General features: G+C 55.5%; 2 protein-coding genes across 2 annotated transcripts; one reads left to right on the forward strand and one right to left on the reverse strand.

Annotated features, from left to right (window-relative positions):
- Positions 1 to 4,680: 4,680 nt before the first annotated feature.
- On the forward strand, positions 4,681 to 10,527 carry HAS1 (hyaluronan synthase 1). The gene is made up of 4 exons (XM_077130894.1): positions 4,681 to 5,283; positions 6,523 to 6,748; positions 7,293 to 7,425; positions 9,193 to 10,527. Exons 1-4 carry the CDS (start codon positions 4,681 to 4,683, stop codon positions 9,866 to 9,868), a joined length of 1,638 nt encoding a protein of 545 aa, XP_076987009.1. The 3' UTR covers positions 9,869 to 10,527.
- Positions 10,528 to 14,553: 4,026 nt separating this feature from the next.
- Positions 14,554 to 25,969, reverse strand: SPACA6 (sperm acrosome associated 6). Its single transcript, XM_077130895.1, has 9 exons — positions 22,172 to 25,969; positions 21,785 to 21,862; positions 17,017 to 17,085; positions 16,263 to 16,286; positions 15,920 to 15,997; positions 15,716 to 15,825; positions 15,187 to 15,343; positions 14,892 to 15,102; positions 14,554 to 14,659 (listed from the first exon to the last, which is right to left on the reverse strand). Exons 1-9 carry the CDS (start codon positions 22,368 to 22,370, stop codon positions 14,626 to 14,628), a joined length of 960 nt encoding a protein of 319 aa, XP_076987010.1. The 5' UTR covers positions 22,371 to 25,969; the 3' UTR covers positions 14,554 to 14,625.
- Between the last annotated feature and the right edge of the window lie 2 nt (positions 25,970 to 25,971).

Genomic DNA, 25,971 nt, shown 5'->3' on the forward strand with positions numbered 1-25,971 from the left:
GGAGAGTCAGGCACAGGGGACCAGAGACAGGTAAATAGAGAAACAAAAGCTGGGAGACAGAGAACAAAGAGAGACAGAGACAGGGATCCAGAGATACAGAAAGAAGAAGACAGAGAGAAATGTACAAAGACAGAGAGATAAAGGCAGAGAAACACGAGCAGGAGAGAAAGAGACAGCCCCAGACAGATGGAGTCAGAGACACACAGACACATGCAGAGGCTGAGATCAAGAGAGAAAGAGGGAGCGACACGGGATGCGAAAATCTGGGAGAGAAAGAGAGGGGGGAACTGGGTAAGGAAGTCAGGGAGATGGAGAGTCAAAAATTCAGAGACAGACCCAGACCCAGAGATAAGACAGAGATAGATGCAGGGGGATTGGGGGGGGGCAGAGAGACATAGACACAGAGAAACAAAAGCACACAGACAGACGGAAGGACAGACAGACAAAAACAAAGGGAGGAAAACACAGACAAAATGATAAAGACTCAGAGAGACGAGAAAGTACAGAGATAAAGTATGTGTTGAAGGGACAAAGGGAAACAGGCACCGACACAGAGTGAGGCAGAGACAGACAGACAGACATGATCAGTCCACAGTTAGAAGGACAGAGAGCAAAACGGAGTTAGATACAGAGATTTTTTACAAATCGCACACAAGAAAAGGGCATGGAAATAACATCTATCACTGAGCCTTCTGGCCCTCAGGGGCTGGGGGCTCAGACCGCCGGGTTCCCCACCTCTGCCACCTGCAAGAGAGGACGCCCCCACCTCTGCTCTGGCTCACTGTCCCTGGGGGCAGCTGGCCACCAGCTCTCTCTGAGCTCACCCCCGAGGCCCCCGCCCCAGGCACACAGACCCAGGCCAATTAGGCGCTGGACGGACAGGCAGACGTTCACTCACAGTTCCAGTCCCAGACAGCCATGCCTCACAAGCCAGCGCACCCTCAGTCACACCCACAAACACACGTGTGTGCATTTTATTCCGGCCACCAGTTGCTGAGACAAGTCCCTGGGGGACCCAACCCAAAGACCGATTCTAGGGGAAGGAGGGGGAGCCTGCGGGGTTACGGGGGGAGGGGGGGGAGCTGGGGATGGGGGAAGGAGAGAGAGAAAGGGGGGGGGAATGGGGAGAGAAAGACAGAGATGGGAAGAAGGAAAGATGGGGAGAAATACAGAAACGGGGAAAGAGCAGGGTAGAAAAGGAGCGGGGAGAAGAAATGCAGGGGAAGGAAGGCTGGGAAAGAGAAGCTGGGAGAAATATGGAGCTGGAGAGAAAGGAGTGGAAAGAAAATACAGGCATGAGGATAAGAGAGATGAGGGGGATCTAGAAAAAGGATGCCTGCGGAGTGGCAGAAAATCTGGAGGAGAGGCGCGTGGCAGGAGAGAGGGGGCTGCAATGGGGGGACTGGGGGAGCAGGGGAGAAGGAGCAGGGGGGAAGGAGAGAGATGGAGAGCGAGACAGGAGGAGAGGGAAGGGCTGAGCTGGGGGCCTGGGGAGGGAGGCCGCCCCGCAGAGGGTGGGGGGATGGCGGGAAGCGGGTGGAGCTGCCGGGCCAGGCTGTGACCTCAGAGCCCCTGGGCCCGCTCAGGCCTGACGTCAGCCCCCGCCCGCCCCTGCCCGCCCCCGCCCGCGCTGCTCTTCAAATGACCCCCCCACCAGTGTTGGGCCGCAGAGAGAGCCCCGAGCAAGCCCGGGAGGAGACAGCCAGCGGCCCCGCAGCCATGAGACAGGTGTGTATGGGTGAGTGTGAGTGTGTGTATGCGAGTGTATCCACGAGTGTGTTAGGAATGTTTGTGTGTATGTGGGGGCGGGGTGTGTGTGTGCATGCGTGTATGCGTGTGTGTGACTTTGGCCCATGCGATCACACTGCTCACACCTGTGTGTCCGTGGTTGAACCCACGTGTGTGCGATCTCACGTGCCCACGTGCACCCACTCACGTGCATGGGTCAGTGAGCATTTGAGGCTGAGCATCGGAACGGGGGGGGGGGGGGGGGGGACCAGCCCGAGTGCAGGAGCAATAGATGTGGCACGTCCTGCCTGGAGATCCGTGCACATGCATGTGCCGGAGTGCAGGGGAGCGAAAGAGCGAGCTGTTTGCTGCCACGAGTGGGTCCACATTTGTATTTTATGTGTCCCATAAATAGTAAACCGAACCAAATGAAATCGCAGACCTTCTACCCCTTCCCACCTGCACAAATGGCAATTTCATATGGTTCACCCTCATCTGAACTGTTACTAGTTCTTCTCAAACCCTCCTTGTCTGTCCTGTGGTCCCAGACCCCCAGGTGGGTGTTTGGGTGTTTCTTGCACTGAACATCTCTGCTCAGTGTTGTCAGCTGGTTCACCTTTGTGGCTGGGGATGAGGAGGAGGGGCAGTAGGTCCTGCCTCAGTGTGAGCGTCTGTTGTTGATCTTTTAGAACACAGGTGTTTGCCCGAGTGGCCACACACTGTCACTTGTCGCGTGAGTCTGTGTCCCAAGTTTGGGTGGGTGTATGGGTCCACGGCTGATAAAGGTGTTCACCCGCGCTGCCCCCCTCTGCTTCCCCATCCATCGCAGCCTATCTCCAGTGTGAACGGCGCCACCTCCAGAAACTCAGGCGGGGCGGGGTTTGGGGCAACAGGACAGTGAAGGAAGAGTCTAGAAGAAATAATAAATGTTGATATTGAGCAATTACTTGTGCCTGGCCATGCTCTAAGAGGCTGAGACTCCACCTCAGCACATCAGCAGAAACATAATTGAGTCACATTTTTAATTAGAATTTTCTAGTAACCACATTAATAACAACAAATAAAGTTCATTTTAATAACAGATTTTATTAACCCAATGTATCAGGGGTTGGCAGTCTTTTTCTATAAAAGTCCAGAGAGGAAATATGCAGAACCTTGATGCTGTAGCACAAAAACAGCTACAGACAATGTAAACGAACGGGTGTGGCTGTGTTCCAATAAAACTATTAAAAGAAGGCTGAAATTTGCATTTCATGTGTTACAAAATATCAACTTCTGATTTTTTTTTGTCTTCAACCATGTAAACAAGTAAAAGATACGTTTAGCTTGAGGGCCATACAAAATGAAAAGGCCAGATTCGACTCATGGGCTGTATAAAAATATATATGTTATTTCAAAATGTAATCAGTGTGACAATAGTAATGAGATATTTACTTCCTTCTCTTCTTACTAAATCTTTGCAATCCAGTGTGTATTTGCAGCACCTGTCAATTCAGATGCTTTATTTTCACCGGAAATAATCGATTATCGATTTTACAAAATTTACAGCTGATAAAGGAGCTTCGCACACCCCGAGATAGTTCCACACATATGTAAAGGTTTTCCAGTGACTGAACTGTCAAGTTTTAAATTTTAATTAAAATTAAAAATTCAATTCCTCACTCATCTTGGCCTCTGTTCAAGGGCTGAGGGGCCACATGGGTCAACTGATGACATATTTGATCGTAACTCACCAGAAGCATGTGAGGTGGGAACTGGTGACATAAAGACATAACTGGAGGCAGGTTAGCATACCTGGGTGCCGGGCTCTAACTTCTCTGCTTAATATCTGAGTGGCCTTGGGCAAGACAGTTCACCTGCCTATGCCTCAGTTTCCTCATCTGTCATGGAGGAAGTAAAAGCACCTACCTCCCTGGGTTATGGTAGTGCAGTGTCTGGCATCGGATTTTTGGGCTCTTTCAGCAACACCTGCTGGACACCTGGCCGGGTGGGGAAGTTGGGCAGGGGATGAGGAGAGCCCTGCCGCGGCTTTTGGAAGCTGGGAAGACAGGCGGAAGTGAGCTGCCTGACTTTGGGCAAGCCTCCCTTTGTCATTAGTTAAGTCTTACTTTTTCTAATCCCTATGGAGACAGGAAACAGTCTGTCCTCCTGAAGAGTAGAGCCAGGAAGTAAGGCTGTGGTTTAGTGACTGGACTCTGTGGTTTCAAACTCCTGCTTTTTGCTCCCCAGATGGGACGCTGGGGATCCTGGTTCACCTCTGGGTGCCTCAGTTGCTCCCTCTGTAAAATGGGGATGATAATAAGGGTGCTTAGCTCTTGGGGCTGTTGTGAGGCTTGAAATAGATTGGTTCCTAGAAAAAGTTAGCGTAGCACCTGGTACATACCGAATTGTATGACGGGGCCCCTCTTGGAGGGATGTTGGGGGCAGGTGGGGATTCTATTCCCGGATGCCTGAGTCAGCTTCCTAAAAAGATTTTTATTGTCTCAACGCCAAGAAGATTTTGATTGTGAAAGGAACCATTCTTTTATGCACACCTGAGCAAGGGGTGGGGGTGGGGGAGGAACTCTATCAATTAAAAGGTGACAGCTCAAGTGAATGCAAGCCTCATGGCAATTTCAGAGATGTTGAAAATATAGAAAAACCGTATTAGAATCAATATACTCTGGTATGCAGCCTAGATACACCGCGTGCCAAGATCATTTCCATGGGGGAAAACAGCTTTGCGGGGCCCGAGGCGGGGGGGCGGGCTTCTCTTCCCCCGTGGGGATATCCTCCCCCCGGCCTGGGGAAAAACCTCGGCGGGCTGCCGGGCAGAGGGGACTCAGGCCTCTTCCCATTCCTTCTCTCCCCTCCCGGCAGGACGCGCCCAAGCCCAGCCCCGCCAGCCGCCGCTGCGCGGGCCTGGCCCGGCGCCTGGGAACCATCGCCTTCGCCCTGCTCATCGTGGGTCTCATGACCTGGGCCTACGCCGCCGGGATGCCGCTGGCCTCCGATCGCTACGGCCTCCTGGCCTTCGGCCTCTACGGGGCCTTCCTCTCGGCGCACCTGGTGGCGCAGAGCCTCTTCGCGTACCTGGAGCACCGGCGGGTGGCGGCGGCGGCGGCGCGGGGGAGCCCGGACGCGGCCAGGGCGCGCAGCGTGGCGCTGACCATCTCGGCGTACCAGGAGGACCCCGGGTACCTGCGCCAGTGCCTGGCGTCCGTCCGCGCCCTGTGCTACCCGCGCGCGCGCCTCCGCGTGCTCATGGTGGTGGACGGCCACCGCGCCGAGGACCTCTACATGGTCGACATGTTCCGCGAGGTCTTCGCCGACGAGGACCCCGCCACCTACGTGTGGGACGGCAACTACCACCAGCCCTGGGAGCCGGCGACGGCGGGCGCGGCGGGCGCGGCGGGCGCCTACCGCGAGGTGGAGGCGGAGGATCCCGGGCGCCTGGCGGTGGAGGCGCTGGTGCGGACGCGCAGGTGCGTGTGCGTGGCCCAGCGCTGGGGCGGCAAGCGCGAGGTCATGTACACTGCCTTCAAGGCGCTCGGCGACTCGGTGGACTACGTGCAGGTGAGCGGGCAGCGACGTCCCAGGCCCCCCCGCCCCCATCCCCGTCTCTAGGGACTTGGGCTCAGTGTAGAGATCCATTAGTTCCTTCCCTTCCCGTCTCCACCCATTCCTCCATTCAGTATCCAGCTTCTTTGCCTCGCTCGCTCATCCATCCATCCATGCGTCCATCCATCCATGCGTCCATCCATCCATGCGTCCATCCATCCATGCATCCATCCATCCTATGCAGACATTCGTTTGCTCATTTATTCACTCATCCATCCATTCCATGTCTAGCTCCTTCCCTCACTCATTCATTCATCCATTCAATGTTGAGTCCTTCCTTCACTCGCTCACTCACTCATCTCTCCATCCATTCAATGTAGAGACTCATTCCTTCACTTATTTATTCCTTCAGTCATCCCTTCAACGTAAAGCTTCCTTCCTTCATTCTTTCCTTTATTCGTTTAATTTTTTGTTGTTCATTCACTCATTCATTCCTGTATCTAGCCACCTATTCAATATAGATTCATTTGGTCATTTGGTGATTCATTCACCCATTCAACTCAGAGAGTCATTCATTAATAGGTGATATTAATTTTCTATTGCTGCATAACAAATTGCCACACATCTGGTGCCTTGAAACAAGGCACATTTATTATCTTACAGCCCCCATGGGTCTGGGCACAGCTTAACTGGGTCCTCTGTAAGCAGGTTGTTAGCTGGCGCTGGGTCTCATCTGAGGCTCAGGGCTCTGCTTCCAAGCTCATGTGTTTGCTGGCAGAACTCATTTTCTGGCAGCCACAGAATTCATGGTAGCTTGCCTCTTCAAGATCAGCAACAGTCTCTAGTAGACTCTCTGCTAAAGGGCCCACTTGATTAGTTCAGGCCCACTCAGGATAATTTAAAGACAGCAGAACAGGGAATTCAATGACATCTGCAAAATCCCTTCACCTTTGTCATATAAAATAACACAATCATGGGAATCACATCCCACCACTTTTGCCACGTTCTGTTGGTTAGAAGCAAGTCACAGGTCTCATGTATCTTCAAGGGGAGGGGATTATACAAGGTGTGGGTCTTGGGGGTCATGTCAAGATGCTGTTAGGCATTGGATATTACTAAAAAATGTCAACGTCACGTTCGAGTTGGTTGCAGAGTGCCTGGGTCCTCCCTACCACGTGAGGAGGACCCTTACTCTCCCCAGGCACCAACCCTACTCAGGGGCCTGGCCTGATCCTGGACGCTTTGACCCTGCAGGTCTGTGACTCGGACACAAGGCTGGACCCCATGGCCCTACTGGAGCTGGTGCGGGTGCTGGATGCCGATCCCCGTGTGGGGGCTGTTGGTGGGGACGTGCGGATCCTTAACCCCTTGGACTCCTGGGTCAGCTTCCTGAGCAGTCTGCGGTACTGGGTGGCCTTCAACGTAGAGCGGGCTTGTCAGAGCTACTTCCACTGTGTGTCCTGTATCAGTGGCCCACTCGGTGAGCAGGAGCAGGGCTCAAGAAAACCATGGATGGGGCAAAGAGGGGGAAGGGGAGCAGGAGAGGTCTGGGGATATGGTCAAGAATGGGGACAAGGATGGGGCTTGGGTAGAAATTGGGGGTGGGGATAAAATTGGAAGTTGCAGATGGGGATGGTATTTGGCCTGGGACTGGAGTGGGGCCGGGAAAGGGAATGGGATGGGGTTAGGGTCAAAGACAATGCTGGAGGTGGAGATGCATTTTTGAAGAGGGATGAGTTGGGGACATGGCTGGGAATGAATGTGGCAGATGGAAGATGGGGTTGGGGGACTGACGATGGAGTGAGTGTGGGGTCAGGAACAGGGCAAGTTTGAGATGAGGCTGGAATGGGGTTGAAAACAGGATTGGGGCTAGGATTGTCGTTGAGATAGGTCTTGAAAGTGGGGTGGGATTGAGATGGTTAGGGATGGGGTTGGAATTGGAGATGGGGTGGGGTTGGAAATAGGATTGGGGAAGCTGTTGGTGATGGCAGAGGCTGAGCCCCAGCACTCCCCACCCCACCTAGGCCTATACCGGAACAGCCTCCTACAGCAGTTCCTCGAGGCCTGGTACAACCAGAAGTTCCTGGGCACCCACTGCACCTTTGGGGACGACCGGCACCTCACCAACCGCATGCTCAGCATGGGCTATGCCACCAAGTAAGCTGAGGGGACGAGGTGGTCTGGTGTGTGCTGAGGCCAGAGGGTATCCCAGGGAAGACTGGATTTGGGATGTTGGGAATTCTTCAAACCCAAAGTAACTTTGGGACAAGGTCTACCAAGTGAGACCTTTGGGCAGAGTGGAAGGCACCATAAGGGGCAGAGAAGCATTTGCGGTGTATCAGTGGACCCTACCAAGTGAGACATCAGGGGAGGAAGGGGCAGAGGAAGCACTGAAGTGTACCTTATGACCCAGGGGCCCCTACCTAGTAAGGCAAGGGGAGGGGGAGGGATTCCTCCTAGAGCATACGTGAGATGGGGTGAGCTGGCGCTACCATGGTACCAGAGCAACAGAGAGTATCCCCAGTGGCCTGGGCAGGGCAAGAGGTAAATGGAGAGGGCAGGATTTAACCAGTGAGAGAGCCAGTGAGAAGAAATGAAGTGAGAGGAGGGGAGCACCTAAACTCTAGCAAGAACTTCAGGAGAAGAGATGTGATTCAATGAGTATTTGGGGGAACAGGTGCTAGACCAAGGGAAGTTCAGGGGACAGCAAGTTTACAAAGGGAGACCGGTGAGAGACTGGTCTGCTTTGAGAGAATTTGGACTATAACAAGGGACCCTCAGGCCCATTCACTCAAAGACATTCAGGAAGTGTCTACAGCATTTTAAGTGCTGGGGGGTGGGGGGGTGGGGGGGAATGTAGCAGTAAACAAAAGAGACCCAAATTCATGCTTACATTAATTGAAGGAGGCAGAGAACAAATACAATAAATAAGTAGAAGATAATGAGGGGGAATCAGAAGTTTCGGGGTAGGGAATGAAATGTCAGCTGGGGTGCCTGGGGTAGGATCAGAATTGAGGCTGAGAATGGGATGGCTGGAGTGAGCAGTGGGCAGAGTGTTAGGAGAAGATGCAGAGAACTGACCCAGGGTCCTCTCACACAAGGTTTGTAGGCATGGGAAGAACTGGACTAAGTCACAGGAGCCGGGAGAGGGCCTTGGGTGAGCAGTGGCGCCTGCCCTAAAAGGCTCCCTCTTTCCTCTGGCTGCGGATTTGAGAAGAGACTATGACTGGGTGGGGGTGGGGTGCGGGGTTCTAGGACAAAAGCAGGGAGGCCACTGAGGAAGCAATGTATCCCTCCAGGGCTTGGTTTAGACCAGCAGGGAAGCAGGGCAAGTTGTGAAAGGGATTGATTCTGGGCGTGTAGGCCCTCACAAGTGATGCAAGAGGAAAGGAGAGCTCCATCTCTCCCCACAAACTGACAGCAGGAGGCCACTCTCATGGCTTTCCATGGAAGGGATCCCGGCCTGGCGTGATTGAGTCCTCACGTGCCATGGCGGCAGGAGGGGGGCCCTGAGAGGTGGCCCAAGAAGCCCCATCCAGGCAGGAGCCGTGCCTCTTGGATTCCTCACCATGGAACCTGCCAGTAATAGCATTAGTGATATAGTAGTGGCAGTATTAGTAACAGTATCTGTAATAGGAATCCTATTAGTAATGGAAATAGTAATAGTATTAGTCATATAAAAACAGCAGCTACAGCAGCCCTGTACACGAGGCTTAGGCCCTGGCCATCTATCCTCACTCACTCCTCACAATATCCCTGTTAGGTGGGTACCAGTGCTGCCCCCATTGCCCCTTGGGGAACACTGAGGCCCAGAGATGTTAAGAAACTTGTCCAGATCCCACAGCGGCCATTTCTGCCTCGGGAATCCTCTCCTGGCTTCCAGGAGAGGATGCTGACTCCCACCCCGCCTCTGCGGCCGCCCAGGTACACACCCCGCTCCCGCTGCTACTCGGAGACGCCGTCGTCCTTCCTGCGCTGGCTGAGCCAGCAGACACGCTGGTCCAAGTCCTACTTCCGCGAGTGGCTGTACAACGCGCTCTGGTGGCACCGGCACCACGCCTGGATGACCTACGAGGCGGTGGTCTCCGGCCTCTTCCCCTTCTTCGTGGCGGCCACGGTGCTGCGACTCTTCTACGCCGGCCGCCCGTGGGCGCTGCTCTGGGTGCTGCTGTGCGTGCAGGGCGTGGCGCTGGCCAAGGCGGCCTTCGCGGCCTGGCTGCGGGGCTGCCCGCGCATGGTGCTGCTGTCGCTCTACGCGCCCCTCTACATGGGCGGCCTCCTGCCCGCCAAGTTCCTGGCGCTGGCCACCATGAACCAGAGCGGCTGGGGCACCTCGGGCCGCCGCCGGCTGGCCGCCAACTATGTCCCTGTGCTGCCGCTGGCCCTCTGGGCCTTGCTCCTGCTCGGGGGCCTGGTGCGCAGCGTAGTGAGCGAGGCCGCGGCCGATTGGAGCAACCCGTCGCGCGCCGCCGAGGCCGAGCACCTGGCCGCCGGGGCCTGCGCCTACGCGGCCTACTGGGCCGTGATGCTGGCGCTGTACTGGGTGGGCGTGCGGAGGCTGTGCCGGCGGCGGTCAGGGGGCTACCGTGTCCAGGTGTGAGTCCCGGGACCGGTGGGGCACCTGCGGGGAGGAGCCGCAAGCAAGCGCAGGGTTTCTCTGGGCCTTAGGGGTTCTCTCCCTCCTCTGTGAAATGGGAAGGTGGCCCCAACGATTCTCGCGTCTGGACTCTGTTGGGCTGGGACCTCTCGGTCCTTGGGGAGGGGTATTTATTGATCAGGGTGTGTCTTTTTTTGCGGGGGCACACAGAAGAGGGGTCCTCACATGCTGTCCTGGCCCCTATTTTGTCCCTGTTATTTAATCTCCATTTGCACTGTGGGATCAGGATGTAATAAAGAGTTTTATTTATTTTCTTTTGAGCCTTTTTTTTTTGAGAACTAAGGGGTCTGTACTGGTGAGAATTTGGGACTCTTGGCTCAGACTGGGTGCTAGCTGAATCTGGTAGACACCCTATGTCAGAGCCTCAGTTCCCTCTCAGGAAACTGGGAATATTAATTAATCCCATGGGTCAGGTTTGTTGTGCAAGTGAGAACTGGGCTTTTCACTTACAGGTATTTATGGGGCACCTACTAAGTACTCGACATTGTTACACACCATGGATGGTGCCTGTTTTCCTAGCCCATTCACTCGTCTACTTTTTAGAAAGCAACCTTATACCTTCTCTCCTAAACCCCAACCTCTCTTCCAGCTTGCTTCCTATCTCACTGAGAAATTAGAGGCCACAAAACTTTCAAGAGATCCTACCTCCACGTCGTCCACTCACCTGCATCTCTGCCCACCCATACTGCTTTCCACGATGATCCCTCAGCGCTCCGAGCTAATGTCCCCCCTTCCACTTGGGCCCTAGGCCCCAACCCTCCCAACTCCTCCAAGACCTCCCTTGGAGTTCTTCCCCTGGGGCCTCCATCATTAGTTCTCTCCCTCCTGGGTCTTCCCATTAGCGTCCAGACACGTTATTACTTTCCCAGTTTTCCGTGGAGCCATAGTCCCACTTCCCTCTTTCTCCTGGAGCCCCATCTGTGTCTCTAACTTCTTTTCTCTCATTCTTTTTAAACAGCTTTACTGCCCTATCATTCACATATCATAAAATTCATCCATTTAAAGTGTGCAATTCAATAGTTTTTAGTAAGTTTATACAGTTATGCAACCATTATCATAATTTTAGAACACTTGGTGCACCCCCAGAAAAGGAACCCCATACTCAGACACAACTCACCTTCCTCCCCTCAATCCCTACCACACCTGCTCCTCTGACAGTCCCCTCTCCTCAGGAAACACAACTCCATCCTTTCAACGGCTCAGGGAACTGGAATACTATGTGGGGATACTCAGTCTTTTTCATCCATTCATTCTTTGCTTCAGTCAATCACTCACCAAGTACCTACTGAATTCTGGACACTTGGCCAGGTTTGCAAACACAGAAAAGACTGAGGGTCAGCTCCTGCTTTCAAGGAGTTCCTAGTTAAGTAAACCAAGTTAGAGTGTGTTATTAGTTTGCTAAATGTTGCCAGAATGCAATATACCAGAAGTGGAATGGTTTTCAAAAAGGGAATTTATTAAGTTGCAAATTTACAGTTCTAAAGCCACAGAAACGCCCAAAGGCATCGAGAGAAAGATACCTTAATGCCAAAGAAAGGGCTGATGATGTTCAGGGTTTCTGTCAGCTGGAAAGGTACATGGCCACGTCTGGAGCTTTCTCTCCTGGCTTTTCCTTTCAAAACGCCTTCCCTGGAGGTGTTTTCCTGCTACATCTCCAAAGGTCTCTGGCTGTGTGGGCTCTGAAGCTTTCTTCCAAAATGGTTGCTTCTTAAAGGACTCCAGTAAGCAACTCCACCTTGAATAGGTGGAGACACATCTCCTTGGAAGCCACTTAATCAACAGGTCCCACCCAGATGTGACAACTGGGTAGGTCACATCTCCATGGAAACAACTTAGTCAGAAAGACCCCACCCACTAATAGTGAATGACAATTAAAGAACGTGGCTTTTCTGGGGTACACAACAGTTTCAAACTGGCAGTGTGACCCATGGTTAAGTATAGGGCCCATGCCTCGCTTACTTCTGCTGTCATCGAGCACAGACTGTTTAAATGAATTAAAACTATATCAAATTATAAATTCAATTCCTCAGTTGCACTGGCCGCAGTGCATGTGGGCCATGCGGAGAAAGAACACATTCAGCACTGCAGAAAGTTCTGCTGGATGCACTACTGTAATTACATGTGACTGTTTTCTTTCTCATAGCCAACATTCCTGTCCATCAGCAAATCCCATTGGCTCTACCTTCAGAACAAACTCCTCACCTCCACTGTCACCATTGTCCCCGAGCTTTATCTGTTGCCTGGATTACCACTACCTGGTGCCTGGATTACCATAGCACCTGATTTCTGCACAATGATTCCCGCTTCCACCTTGTCTACCTCCCCTAACCACACACACACCAGCCCTCGTCTATGATCCACACAGTAGCCAGAGGGATTCTGTAGAAACTGAAATCAGATTATGACCCTCCTTGGCTCAAAATCTGCCCTTGGCTCTCATCTCATGTAGAAAAAAAATCCACAGGCCTTCCAGGGGCCAGGATCCTGCATGATCGGGCCCCATGTCCTCTCACCTCTCAGCCAACTTATTTCCTACAGCCCTGCTCGTTACACCAGCCTCCTGTTAGTCCTCCCACACAAGGGCCTGCCTCAGAGCCTCTGCTGCTGGCTCTTTCCTTTGTTTCTTATCCAAGCTGCTCACACCTTCATCCCTTCAGGTCTTTATTCAAATGTCACTTTCTCACGGAGGCCTTCTCTCAAGATCTTATTGCTTCCATCCACTCCTGCAATATTGCCCCGCCGTTTTTTTTTTTTTTTTTTGCTTTATAGACTCTATTGCTTGTATTATATTACTTAATAGATATTTCACTTAATTTTCTTGTTACCTGGTCACTACAATCAAAGCTTCACGAGGGCACAGATTTTTGTCTGTTCTGATTTCTTCATGGCTGTGTCTGCAGAGCCTTGAAAGTGCCTGGCACAGAGTAAGAAGTAATTATCTGCTGAATGAATGAGTGAGCAAAGGGAAATAACAGCAGGGAAAAGAATGAGGACCTGTCTAGAATCTTATCTTTTAGGTGGGGAAAGACGAAAATCAAATAAAAATAGCTTTACTAAAATATTATTAACATTAGTTCAGATGAGTGCTGTGCAGAAGTTGAAATAGGGTGACATCATAAAGACAAAGGAAGGGGCCCAGGGTCAGTGGAGGTTACCTCTAAACTGAGACCTGTGTGGCAACACAGGAGGTGGCTTCATGAAGCTCTGGGGAAAGGGCCTTTCAAGTACAGAGAACAGTACAATCTCAGGTCTGGACACAGACCTGAGGCTTGCATGTTTAAAGGACAAAAAAAAAAAAAAAAAAAGGCAGTCACTGGGCTGGAGAGTAGCAAAGGGGGTGAGAGGGTGGAACCAGTCCAATAAATTACCTCAAAGGGTTGTCATGATGATTAAATGGGTTAATTCATGTAATGACTGCTCAGGGGAAATCATAATTGAGTTAAATAGATGAAAAAGGGGGAGAAATCATTAGTTCAGACAGGTAAAAAGGGTGAATACAAGGAGTGCTGGTTATATTAAGTACCCAAGAAAAGCCATGTTCTTTTAATCCAGTCTTGTGGGGGTAGACCTGTTGTTGGGTGAGACTTTTTGATTAGGTTGTTTCCATAAAGATGTGACCACGCCCATTCAAGGTGGGTCTTAATCCACTTACTGGAGTCCTTTAAGAGGTAGAATTTGGAAAACCAGATGCTTGGAGAGCCAACACAGAGGGCAGGCGCCTAGAAACAGAACACCCTGGGAGATGCTAAGCAAGGACCCACAGGAGCTGATAAAGCCATTCTGAAACCAACCCAGGAGAGAAGGACCAGCAGATGTTGCCATATGCCTTCCCATTTGACAGAGAAACCCCAGACCCTGATTGGCATTTCTTGAGTGAAGGTATCCTCTTGTTGATGCCTTAAAATTTTCATGGCCTTAGGACCTAATGTTATAAATTAGGTTATAACTAATAAATCTCCTCTGAAAAAGCCAATCCATTTCTGGTATACTGCATTCCAGCAGCATTAGCAAACCATAACTGAAGGCCAGCAAAACTCAGGTTAGAAAGATGGTGGGGGGACGGGGGTGGGGGTGGGTAGAGGGGTAAGGCAAGTCAGGTCAGCAGGGGCCAGATCATGTGGGTTCCCAAGGGCCTTGGTAAGGAATTTGTATTTTGTTCTAATGGCAACAGGGAGCTGTTAAAGGCTTTTTAACACCAGCTGTGGGGAGGCTGGTGCAGCAAGCCAGGCAAGAAACAATGGTGGCCAGACCACAAAGTGAGGGTAGGTTCAAGAGATATTAAGGAGTTAAAACAGCCAGGACCTGGAAACAGAGGAGGAATTAAACATGACTCATGTTTCCGCCTTGAGCAGCTGAGTGGACAGTGGTGCCTTTTATGGTGAGATAAAAGCATAGGGAGGAACAGGCTTTGCTGGGGACATCCTCTGCCTTCTGCAGGTGGGAACATCAAGGGGACTGTGAGAAATACTGCTGGAGCCCTCTGGGGAGGGATCTGGACTTGCACTTAAAAGCTCTATGCCCTGGCCTCCCGCCGTGAAGACTCGGCCTATTGTTGTAATTGTGGGGCCAGCCCTCCTCCAACCAGAGTTAGTAGTGACCACTTTCAAAAATGAAAGAAGCTGGAGCTAAAAAAAAAACAAAACAAAACATTCTTTATTTTAAGGAAAAAAAGCGGGACAAAGAAGGAAAAGATACCTTTGTTAGCTGGTGCTGAAGTACCAATGAAACAATATCCTGGGGAAACAAGGAGGTCAGTTTGTATGTAGGGGGGCTGAGGGGATTGTGGACCAGAAATTTGAGTCCTGGAGACCCGAACGCCTAGATCCCCAAGGTGGAGGTGGGCTGGGACCTTGAATTTGAGGAAAAACAAAACAGCCTGAACTCTCGGGTGTGAGAGAGGAGGGGCCGGGGGCCTGGACTCCGGGAGGGTCGGAAATGCTGGGACTGCGAGGTCTCGGGGACTCACCACCCAAACAGGGTCAGACTCGCTGACAGGAAGGCCGCAGTGAGCGCGAGCAGGAACTGGTTGGTCGGCGTCAGCGCCCCGGGCTGGGCCAGGAGCTCGCCCAGGCTCGGCCTCCAGGGTTCGGCCACGTCCACCTCCCTATCGGTCCAGTTCAGCACTTCCCGCAAGGAGACCTGGAGCTCGATCTCTCCGCGCGAGGGCGGGCGCGTCACTGCGGGGGCGGGGGCGCGCACGTCAGCCGGCCGCGCGCCGCACCCCGCCCCACCCCGCCCGCGCAGCCCCGCCGCGCCCCAACCATTGAGGAAGAAGTAGAGCCGCGCCAGGGGGCGCAGGTCGTGCTTGATCTCGCAAGAGAAGGTCCCGAGGTGCTTGGGCTGTGTCGGCCGGATTCGCGCCAGGTTCCCCCGGGCCCCCCGCAGCTCGCGGAAGTAGGACTGGTCCTGGGTGCGGAGCTGCGGGACGCCAGGGCTCAGGCGGCGGGAGGAGAGAAAGCCGCCAAGCCCGCGGGCCGGAGCCCAGGTCGCGCGCCCTTAGCTCCGACACGCCCAACCGCGACGGCCCACCAGAGCCCCGCCTCCTCGCGCCTCCGACCGGCTCTCCCGCCCTAAGCGCTGCCCCTTTTCCTCCTTACTCCCTAAATCCTTAAGCGTAACCCAGCCCTGAGCCCTCCGACGATTTCCAGGTCCCTCCCGGGCAAGAAGCCCGAGTGTAGACTGCGCTTCCCCCGAGTCCCCGCCCTGAGTCTTGGCGCGTCCTCTTCTTCTAAAGCAGATCCCGCCCACTACACCCTCACGCTGGCCCCGCCCTGACTCGGCCTGACTCACCCCTCCTTCCGCGAACTTCCAGGAATAGGTGATCTGCTCCTCAGGTAGCTGGAAGTTCACGGCGCAAGAAAACAGAGCCTGATCTCCCTGAGCCACCGTCAGGTCCTGAACTGCACACGGGTCCGGGTCATCTCAGCCCCGCCCCCCTCGCTTAGCCCCGCCCGCGGGTGGTCTAGGCTCCTCCACCCAGGACCCGCCCCTCACCTGGGCAGTCCAGCGGGAGGTCGCAGACCGTGGAATAGCAGCCGCGGCAGCGGAAAACCCGGGAGGACTCCTGGAGTCCTATGAGGTGGGAACGCTGCGTCTGGGAGGGGCTGTCCCCATCTTCCTTCCCTGGGGCCACTGGCTAGTCCGGGCACCACCTTCGCCGCGCTCACCGCTCCCTCCCACCACTGCTTGTCCCGGGCTCTCTGGCCCTGAGCTTCCCTGAACTTGAGCAACAGCTGGTTTCCTTACTTTCTCCGGGGATCTTACTGGCCGCCCTCAGATCTGCAACCCACCCATGCTCTCGCACCCCGCAGTACTGAGCTTTGAATTAGAGCCTTACCGCAGGGAGGGACGCAGGCCGGGGCTGCGGAGGGAGAGAACAGTTATTACCACCAGGGAAGGCTCAGGAGCGACCCTACCTGCAGCTCCGCTAGAGGGTGGTAGCGGGCCGGGTGCCGCTCCCGAAGGGGCGGGGCCAGGTCGCCCTCATTTCCCCTTGGGCGGAGCCAGGCCTGCGGCAAGGGGCGGGGCCTCCCCCCACTTTCCTTTGGCGCAGGGTCAGGCCTACCACATGGGCGGGGCCTGCCTCTTTTCGCTGGGGGCAGGGCCAGACTGCAGCAAGGGCGGGGGTCTCCCTCTCATTCCCTGGGGTGAGGCAGGGCGGGGCCTGCGGCGTTCCCCTCTGAGGGCGGAGCCAGGTCCAGGGCCATCTTTGGCGGGAACAGCGCCTAATTAGGAGGCCCAGCTAGGCAGGAGGCGCGGCCCGGCTAGAAGTAGTTCACTAGGCGGGTCCGTTTGCAGGGGAAACCTTTCAGAGTGCGCAAGGCCAGAGATCCAGGAAAGGGGCCCAAGCTTGTCGGGTCAGGGGCATCCCAGGCAGGGGTCCAGCTGCGGGAAGCCTTTTCGTCTAAGTGGCGGGGCCACATCCAGAGCCGTCCAGGCGCGGGAAGGCTCAGGCAGGGATGGTCCACAAAGAGAACCGACTCACGGATCGGGCCAGGAGTTTGGATTGAAGGGAGGGGGTTGGGGTCTCAGGAGTGGAGTTTCCTAATTGTGTGTGTCTGTGGGGAGAGGGGGAGATGAGTCTACCTTACCTTCTTCAAGTTGTGTTATGGCCTCTCTCATTTTCTCTGCGGCATCGGTGAAGGCAGCCTCAAAGGACACTGGGGAGTGGAGGGGACCTCTCTCTGAGCCTCTGCCCCCCTCCTTTCCACTCCTGTCTATCTCTATCCTCCCTTCCCCTATGGCTGGCCTCACTCGACAGGACCCACTATCACTGAGACAAGCCCCTTCCCCAGCCCCTCACTACTAAAATACACTACATCCTCTGTCCCCTTTCTCCTCCTCCTCCTCACACCCTATCTTGAATGCCCAAGTCTCCTTCCTTCTGCCTCCATGGTCTGGCCTAGTCCCCCCATTCCATCCATACTGCCCACCTTTCATTTCCCCTAATATGAAAATACCCATGTTCCTAGTACCCCAGGGCCTTTACCCATGCTGGCTTCTGTCCCCAGTACATCCTGCCCCTTCTGCTGCTCATCCTTCATGTGTCACCTTGAAAGAACACCCCCTTAGAGGACTCCTTCACCACAGATCTAATCTAGTTCTGTTTCTGTCTCTCATCGTTCCACATTCATTTCACTCACGGCTCTCCCGTTTGTAATCACACATACTCATATATATGGTGATGACTTAGGTCTGTCTCTGTGCTAAGCTATAAGTGAGCATATCCTTTAGTGCCATGTCCCCAGAACCCAGGAGAAGGGACCGAAGTCTTAGAAAGGGCTCAATAAATATGTGGAGAATGAATTCCAGGATCCACTGGAACCAGAGGTTATAATTGATGGCCTATGGTCCAATTCCATCTCTTGCATGTGGTTTTGTTTGTTTGTTTGGTTTTTGCCTGGAAAGTGTTAAAAGAAACGTAAGAAGCAGTTGCCAATATATAAAATTTGGGAAAGTCACATAATACATTTGCTTTCTCTTAAAAAAAAAGAAGAGCTGTAACATGGCTACCTCATATCCACAAGGCAAAAATTAGCTGGCGCTTGGGAGCAGCCATTCTCGTCAAACAGGGCATACACCTACTTCTCCATAGTGTCAAGTTCTACTCATTCCTCTTCCTCCCCTTCCCTTTCATGTTCCCTGCCGGCTCTCAAATGCATTTGTGTTTCCATCACTGGAATGGCCTCCAAACTGTAGGGTTTTGTGACTTTTTCCAGTGGAACTTTGCAGGAAAAAGTGGATGGCTGGATTGATCTAGTAGTGGATGTGTTTTTGGAAAACACAAATGAGGCAGGGGTTGTCAACTGTCTCCAAATACCCATTTTCTCTTTAGTGGCAGAGTACTGCATTTCAGCTGCGGACAGCGCCAAATCAGTTAACAAACTACATTTCCCAGCCTTCCTTGCAACTAGGTGCAGTCATGTGGCCAAGTTCTGGCTATTGAGATATGTGTATTACAGGAAGTAGCCATCTTACTGGTCCCTTCTTCCATTCTGCTCCCTGAAACTTGGTTGTGATGGCTGGAGCTCTAGCAGCCACTACGACCAGGAAGACCAGGGATATACCCTAGGATGTTACAGAAAGCTGGAAGGAACTTGGGTCCCTAAAAATATATAGCAGCCATACCTGCCCTAAGTGTCTATCCTTAAGATGTATTTTAAATGGGAGAAATAAACTTCTAACTTGTTTAAACCAGTGGGGTGAGATAGAACTTTGTCTAAGCCTTAAAACTATACAGAAGGGGGGGGGCAGAATCGAGGATATTGGCAAAAGACTGGCTGAAGGAATGATTACTGGGTATAAGCTGGAAGTAGGGGGTACTGAGGCTCAGAAGAGGGTTCTGCCTGAGGGTTCAGGAACTTAAAGGTCTCTCCTTGGCCACAGGACATATGTGTGGGCTGCAGATGGCAGGATAGCCATGGGGGTGTGGTCAGAGAGGGGGAGAGCTCAAAATGAGGGACCAGGATGCTAGAGGAGTCACCCATTGGCCAAACTAAGTGACTCTCGGGAATGCAAGTATAGGGTATTCTAAAATGAGCCAGCATGTGTGGCTGAGTGTTATATCTAATAAATGGTGGGAGCAGGGATGGAGTGAAATGTCCCAAAAGGCCAAGGGACATGACACGGGTTAGACCATGTGAGTGATGAGGGAGGGGCAGACGATCTGAAGTCTCCCAAAATGGGCTGCATATCTATTCAGGGGTCTGGCTCCAGTTCCCATCATCTGGGCTTGATTCTTGCCTTTTCCATCCATGACCTCACCCTCCTTCTGGGATATCAATCACATGTCCTTCTCCCTATCTGACCTTTGTCAGCGACTCAATCAGCTTCTTCATTCATAAAATGGGGACGATAAAGTGCCCATCTCATGGGGTTGGGATGGGGGTAAGGACTAAAATCCACTTGACGTAGACAGTGCTCACACGTGCCTCACAGCAGAATTCATCTGTAAAGGTTTAGCACAGCACCTGATACAGAGCAAGTGCCCCAGAGGGGTCAGCTGCTAACAGTACCCTTCCCAAGTGGTGAACGGGGGAACTGTGGTACACAACAGTTGGGGACATTGGTCAAGGTCACATGCTTAGACTCGAACCCAGCACCTGCACATGTAGCCAATAAGGTTCCCTTCCTCTCTCTGCCACGCTCCCCATTCCGCAGGTTACAGACCCAGATGTTATCACCTGGGACCACCAAGAGGCAGCAACATTTCGCCATGCCCGTCTCTCCAGCCCCCCAGTTAGGAGAGACCTACAACTCTCCCTCACCTCTTTCCACCCACCTCAGCCCATGTACACCTGGCCCAGCCTATTGTCTCCTGAGTCTGCCCTTGCCATCCAGCTGAGCCCTTAGCTTCTCCATTGGGACAACAGGGCTCTAAATGCCCCCCTCAGAGCTGGTTGGGGGATCTGAGGATCGCTGAGGATGATAACGAACAAATAACTCTCTGCCTGGCAGACACAGTCTCCCCCATGTACATGGGCTGGCCATGGCCAAAACTGTGCTCTTCCTCCTTCTCCATCCTTATGCCCCACTCTCAACGCAGAACACATCCTGGCCCACCCAGACCACCCTGACTGGGCCCAGCCACCACCAGTGGGCTCCTTGCTTCTGCCCTTGCCCATGTGGCTGCCAGAGGGATCCCTCTGAAACCCAAATCACACCCTGTCTGTGCAAAACCCTCCAGTGGCTCCTCCATCTCACTCAAGGGCCAAAGTCAGAGTCCTTAGAGTGGCCGACAGGGGCAAGTCTCAAAGTGTGACCTCATCAGTCGCATCAGCATCACCTGGGAACTTGTTAGAAATGTAAACTTTGGGGACCATACCCCAGACCTCCTGGTCAGAAACTCGGTGGGGAAGCGGGGTAGTAACCTGCTTTTTAACAAGTCCCCCACCCTGAAGATTCTGATGCATGCCAGGAGTTGAGGACCCCCAGCCCCAGGGTCCTATAGGACTGAGCCTCTTGCTACCTCTCTGATTTCATCTCCTATCATTTTTTCCCTGACTGACTCTATTTTAGTCCCACCAGCCGCAGGGCCTTTGCACTGGCTTATTCCTCTGCCTCCAATTATCTGTGTGGTTCTCCCTGTCACCTCTTGAAGGTCTTTGCTCAATTATACCTTCACATCTGCACCTTTCCTGTCCACCTTATTTAAAATGATCTTCTGGCTACCCTGGGCATTCCTCATTTCCATTTTCCCAGGTGTCCCAGTGTTGTGCCTGGCACATTCAATAAATATTTGTTGAACGTATTGCACCAGCCTTCTCCCGGCCTCCAGTCTCTCCCTCCCACCCATCCCCACACAGCGCCAGAGGGATCTGTCCATTCCCAGAGCAGACCTTGCCCCTTCCTTGCTCCCATCCTTCCTCCACCTCCTCAGTGCCCTCAGGACAGTCTCAAGCTCCCTGACCTGTCAGCTGAACCCTAGGCCAGCATATCTAGCTGCCTCCTAGATGTTCCCTGGGCTGCCCAGAGCCACCATGTCCCAGCCCAGCTCACCCTCTGTCCCCACTCCTGCTCCTGCTCCTGGGCTCCTCATCTCGGGGATGACCCCACCCCTACTGCCCTCCCAGTCATGCGGCCTGAGCCCCTAAGCCTCCTTCCAGTCCCCAGGGACTGCCCCCATGCTCTGCCCTCCCTCCACACGGCCCTAGCTCTGGCCCAGGCCCCTTCCTCTCCTGCCTGGACCCCTGCCCCAGTCTCTCCATGCACAGCCCTCCCCACCCCTCTTCTCAAAACCTTCTGTGAGAAGACAGCCTAAGGCAAAGAGAGAGGGTGTTTCCTGGACTCCGTGCCTCTTTTCCAGCTCAGAGGTCCCAGGTCTCCCTTTGCAGGGACACCCCCACCCACCCCTCCAAACTCAGCCTTCACGGTGGGACCTTCCTTGGGGATCTTGGACACAAGGCCATAAAGGGAGTGACTGCAGATGGAGAGCTATGCCTGCCTTCTCCCCGGTGACGGCAGTCCTGACATTTCTGCTCTTGGGGGATTGGTGTGTCCTGAGACCATGGTGACAAGGTGCAATCACCGTGGGCACCGCCCCTCGGCCTCCAATGTGCCAGCATCTTGAGGCCTCCCTGCACACGAGTGGGTCCCCTCCAGAGTTGCAGGCATACGGTCTCGCCCCGGGACCGCCTCAGCCCGGCCCTCCCCTCCACTGTCACTGAGCAACTCGCTCTGCCAGTCCTGCCTGCTTCACACCCTGGTGGTATCTGCCTTGTGCCTTCTGCACAGCCCTCTGACTGCTGCCTTCTCCCCGCCTCCCCCCGCGCCCCCGACAAGGAGTCCTGCTTGCTCAGCTTCTTAGCATCACCCCTTCCCAGGGTGAGGTCCCGTTGCCACCACCCCGGCCCCACTCACCATTGGCCTCGGCCTTCTCCTGGAGGGAGTGGACCATCTCGGTAAAGATGTCATGCAGGTGGCTCCTCTCATCATAGTCTGGGGTGGGGGTGGGCAAGGCTTTGGGGGAAGCTGCTTCCCCCAACCCTGTGTCCCAGATGTGGACATTCTCCCACTTCCCCGCCCCCAGCCCTCTCTATCCTCCCACTCAGTATCTTCCCTTTCTCTGAGTCTCTGTCCACCACCCCCAGCCTGGGAGATCCATCCCCATCTCGCTCTGTGTGCATCTCTCTCTGTCACCTGTCTCTGAGTTTCTGGCTTTTTGCCTCTCTCTCTGCCCTTCTGCCCGCCACTCCCACCCTGGCCCCTCCCTCCAGGGCCCCCGAGGCCACAGCTGGGTCTCCTCACTGATCTCAGCCTCCTCGAGGCCCCGAAAGGCAGCCACTAGGGCCTTCCTGCACTCCTGGAGCCTCGGGCCCTCGGGCCCCGCAAAGGTCCCACAGACTTGGAGGCGCTCGGTGTCGGTGGTGAAGCAAAGCAGGCAGGTCCAGGCGGGGCCCGCGGCCAACACAAGGGCCGCCAGGACAGATGGGGGCAGGGGGGCCATGCCCAGGGTCTCGGCGCCTAGAGAGAGGCTGGGGACCTTTGTGAGGTCACTGAGGGGAGGGGAGGGGCCAGTGGCCGTGGGGTCAGAGGTTAGGCATTGGGCCTCCAGGAAGGAAGGGTTTGAGGGGTCAGGGGTCAGGGGTCAGGCCAGAACCCCCAGGACTGTGGCTGGGCCGGACGCCAGGCTCCCAAGAACCTCACCTGTGACCCTGGAGACCCTCACAGGTTAAAGGGTCTCAGGGACCCAGAGGCCGGCAGTGCAGGGCGGGGTGGCCACGACAGGGGGTGGGGGTGCATGGGCTAAGGGATGGGGACACGGACAGAGATGGAGGCTGCCAGGGAGCCAGCGCAGACAGAGGCAGAGACGCCGAGAGGAGAGCAACAAGAAGCCGAGAGGCGGGCAGCTATGGGGAGGGTGGCCAGGGCTCCGGAACACTGCAAGGGCGAGATGCAGGCAGGGCCAGAGAGCCTGCCGTCCAGAGAAGAGACAGAGAAAGCAGCATAGAAACTTCTGGATGGCAGAGAGACTAAGAAGAGGAGGAGGAGGGGAAGCAGGGAGCCACGGGAGGTGGCCCAGCTCCTCCTCCCAGGGCCCCGGCGGTGTGGGGCAGCCAGGGGTCGGGGGTCCCGGCCAGGCCCCCGTCCCGTGCAGGACGCAGCCTGGGGAAAGCTAGGAGGCCGTATAGTGATCTCCTTGGGTGTCCTCCTCAACTATACAACCTCCTACCTCAGCCCGGGGGGCGCGGCAGGTGGACAGACAGACGGGGGCCGGGAGGGCCGGGGAGGGCCGGGGAGGCCCCGGCCGCGATGGTGAGCCCGACACGGACCCACAGACACGAGCTTGTGTGCGGCGAAGGCCCCGCAAGGTCGGTTCTACGGGTGGGTGCCAGGACCCAGGAGTCCGGGCCCCCGGCCCCCTCCTCCCTCAGACCCAGGAGTCCAGGCCCCCAGCCCCTTCTTCATCATAGTCCCAGGAGTCCATGCCCGCAGCGCCCCAGCCCCTTGCTCCCCCCAAAGACCACTGGGATTCAGGCCCCCGAGCCTTCTTATCCCTCAGACCCAGGAGTCGGGCCAGGCCTGCTTCCCTGGGGAAGGCCAGAGAAAACCTCCCCTGTCTCCAGACCAAGCCAGGCCCCAGACCAGCCGGGGGCTGCACACCCTTTGAGCGCCCCTTGCCCCTCTCCCCTCCCTTTGGCCTCTCAGCATTTGTAAGGACAGCTGTGATTCCTGGGTGCTCTCACTGTACCAGCGGGTCCCCTGACACCCCAAGAGGTCCTGGGTGGGCGGCGCTATTAGCACCCCCACTTTGCAGGTGTGGCGACTGAGCCTCAGAGGCAGACCTGTGAGAGGGAGGAGCCAGGCCTCCATGGGGTGCAGGGGGACCCCAGAACCCACCCTGCAGCCGCACTCGGCCTGGTGCTCCATCACTCTTGCTCACAGTGTCTCAAGCTCCAGCTCCACCTTCCGGATTCTTCCTGCTCTCTTTCTTCCCCTGCCTTCCCACTCTCACCGCCTCTTCCCCGATTCTGTTTTACCTGGTTTCCGCTCCTCCGCCGTGTGTTTATTTCTCCCTGCCCTGCCCTGAGCATTCCTCGACTCTGGTGTCCTGCTTCCCTTTCTCTGCCCCAGGGTCTTTCTCGATCCATCTCCCCCCATCCCTTTTTCTTTCCTCTCTCACTCTCAGATGGTCTTTCCCTCCCATTCCCTTCTTCCTTTCTTTCCCCCTTCTGTATTTCCTCTTCCCTTTCTCCTCCCTCCCTTGTCTTTGTCTCTCATTCTCTTGACCCTCTCTGTCTCTTCCCTAATTTCTGTCTCTCCCACCTTTTCCCCCCATCCTCTGGTCTCTGTCTGACTTCCTCTCCCTCATCTCTTATCCTCTGTCTCTCCTGTCTCTGTCTCTCTCCTTTCTCCTTCCCTTCCTCCCCTGCCTCTCCTCCTCCCAGGTCTCCCTCCCTCTCTCTGTCCTTCTCCCTCTCCTCCCCCTTCCTCTCTCTCTCTCTCCCTCCCTTCTCTTCTTCTTCTCTCCTTCCCTACCTCCTCTTTCCCTCTCTCTTTCTCCTTCGCTGTCTCCCTCCCCCTCGCAGCTCGGAGCCAGGTCTGGAGCTGGGGGTGGGGTGGGGGTGGTTCGAGAAGGGGCCCAGGGCTGGGGTAGCGACCTGCTGAGGAGGGGGGAGGAGAGGCGGGAAGGGGGCGGAGATGGAAAGGGGGAGGCGGGGGCCACAGACGGGGTCCGCGCTCCCAGCGCTCTTACCCCTTCCCTCCTTCCCAACCTCCCAGACCCCAAGGCGGGGACGAGAGTCAAGCCAAGGTGGGGAGGAAGGGGAAGGGAGGAGGCTGCCCCCACCCCCCCACTAACCTGGCCCAGAGCCCAGGCCGGGGTTCCCAGCATGCCCCGGGGCTGCCTGGGGCCTGAGGAGGGGGGTGAGGGGAGAAGGGGAGGCCGAGAAGCCTAGAGATTCGCAGGGCCTGAGCATCCCCCGGCCCCAACATATTTCTCCTTGGGGAAACTGAGGCTCAGAGAGAAGTGTCCGGACTCGTTCAAGGTCACCGGACGAGGCGTTGGGTAGAGACCCGAACTCCTTGGGCCCGCAGCCGGCTTTGGGGAAGGGGTAGGCCCTGGACTGCCTCCAGGTCTGGGTCCCCCTCCCCCTCTCTGCAGACCCTGGGGAGCCCCCAAGGGTCAGAGAGCAGACCCAAACAGTCTGGCACCATGGCAACCGGCTTGCCCCGCCTCCTTAACCCCGGTGGGGCTGGACTCCAGCTGGGGCTGGGAGGGACTCCTGGGTTCCGGGGGAAGAGGGGACTGGGGCCCCGGTCTCCCGCTTTCTGCGGGGGGAAAGATGCTGGGAGCCCCGACTCTTGAGTTCTAGAGAATGGGGTTGGGGATTCGCGCTGCTTGGGTCCGGATTCTGGGGGTTGGGGGGGCGAGGGGGATGGAGTGTGGACTTCCAGGTCGGAGGGAAGAAGGGGCTCCTCCCTGCGTCCTGGGAGAAGCGATTCGGACTCGGAATCCTGAGGGGGCCGGGGGCCTGGATCCCAGGGTCCCCGAGGGAGCCAGGCCGCTGGGCCTCTCCTCCGCCAGACATCCCCTGCCCCCGCCGCTGACCCTGGCCTGTCTGGCAGCCCAGACAACCTCCCCCCACGGCTCCTCAGCCCCCTCCCACTGGTACGGCTCACCCTTGACCCCTCAAAGCCCCGCAGCCCCATCCCTGCCCCTCCCCCTCCCCTCTAGCCAGACGTTAACCCTTCCTCTGCCAGACTGCCTAACCTCCACCTCCCCCGGGGGCTCCGGCACCTGGCCCCCAGTCTCCTCCACCCTCAAATTCCTCGCAGTCCCCCAGCTCCGGCCTCCCTCGTGAATCCAGGAGGTGTCCCCAGCCCTCTCCCTCTGGACCCCGGAATCCAGCTCCCAGCCGCCTCCCTCCAGGACTCCGGAGTCTGGGTCCCCAGCCCCCTCCTCCTCCCAGAACCCAGACACCTAGGCCCTGGGCGCCTCCTCCTGCAGGGACCCCGGAGTCCGGGCCCCGAGTCCCCCGCCCCCCGCAGACTCACCGCTCCAGCCGCTCCCGCGTCGGAGGGAAGGGGGTCCCGGTGGGTCCAGC

Source organism: Tamandua tetradactyla, chromosome 16 (genome assembly GCF_023851605.1).
Source record: "Tamandua tetradactyla isolate mTamTet1 chromosome 16, mTamTet1.pri, whole genome shotgun sequence".
Lineage (NCBI taxonomy): Eukaryota > Metazoa > Chordata > Mammalia > Pilosa > Myrmecophagidae > Tamandua > Tamandua tetradactyla.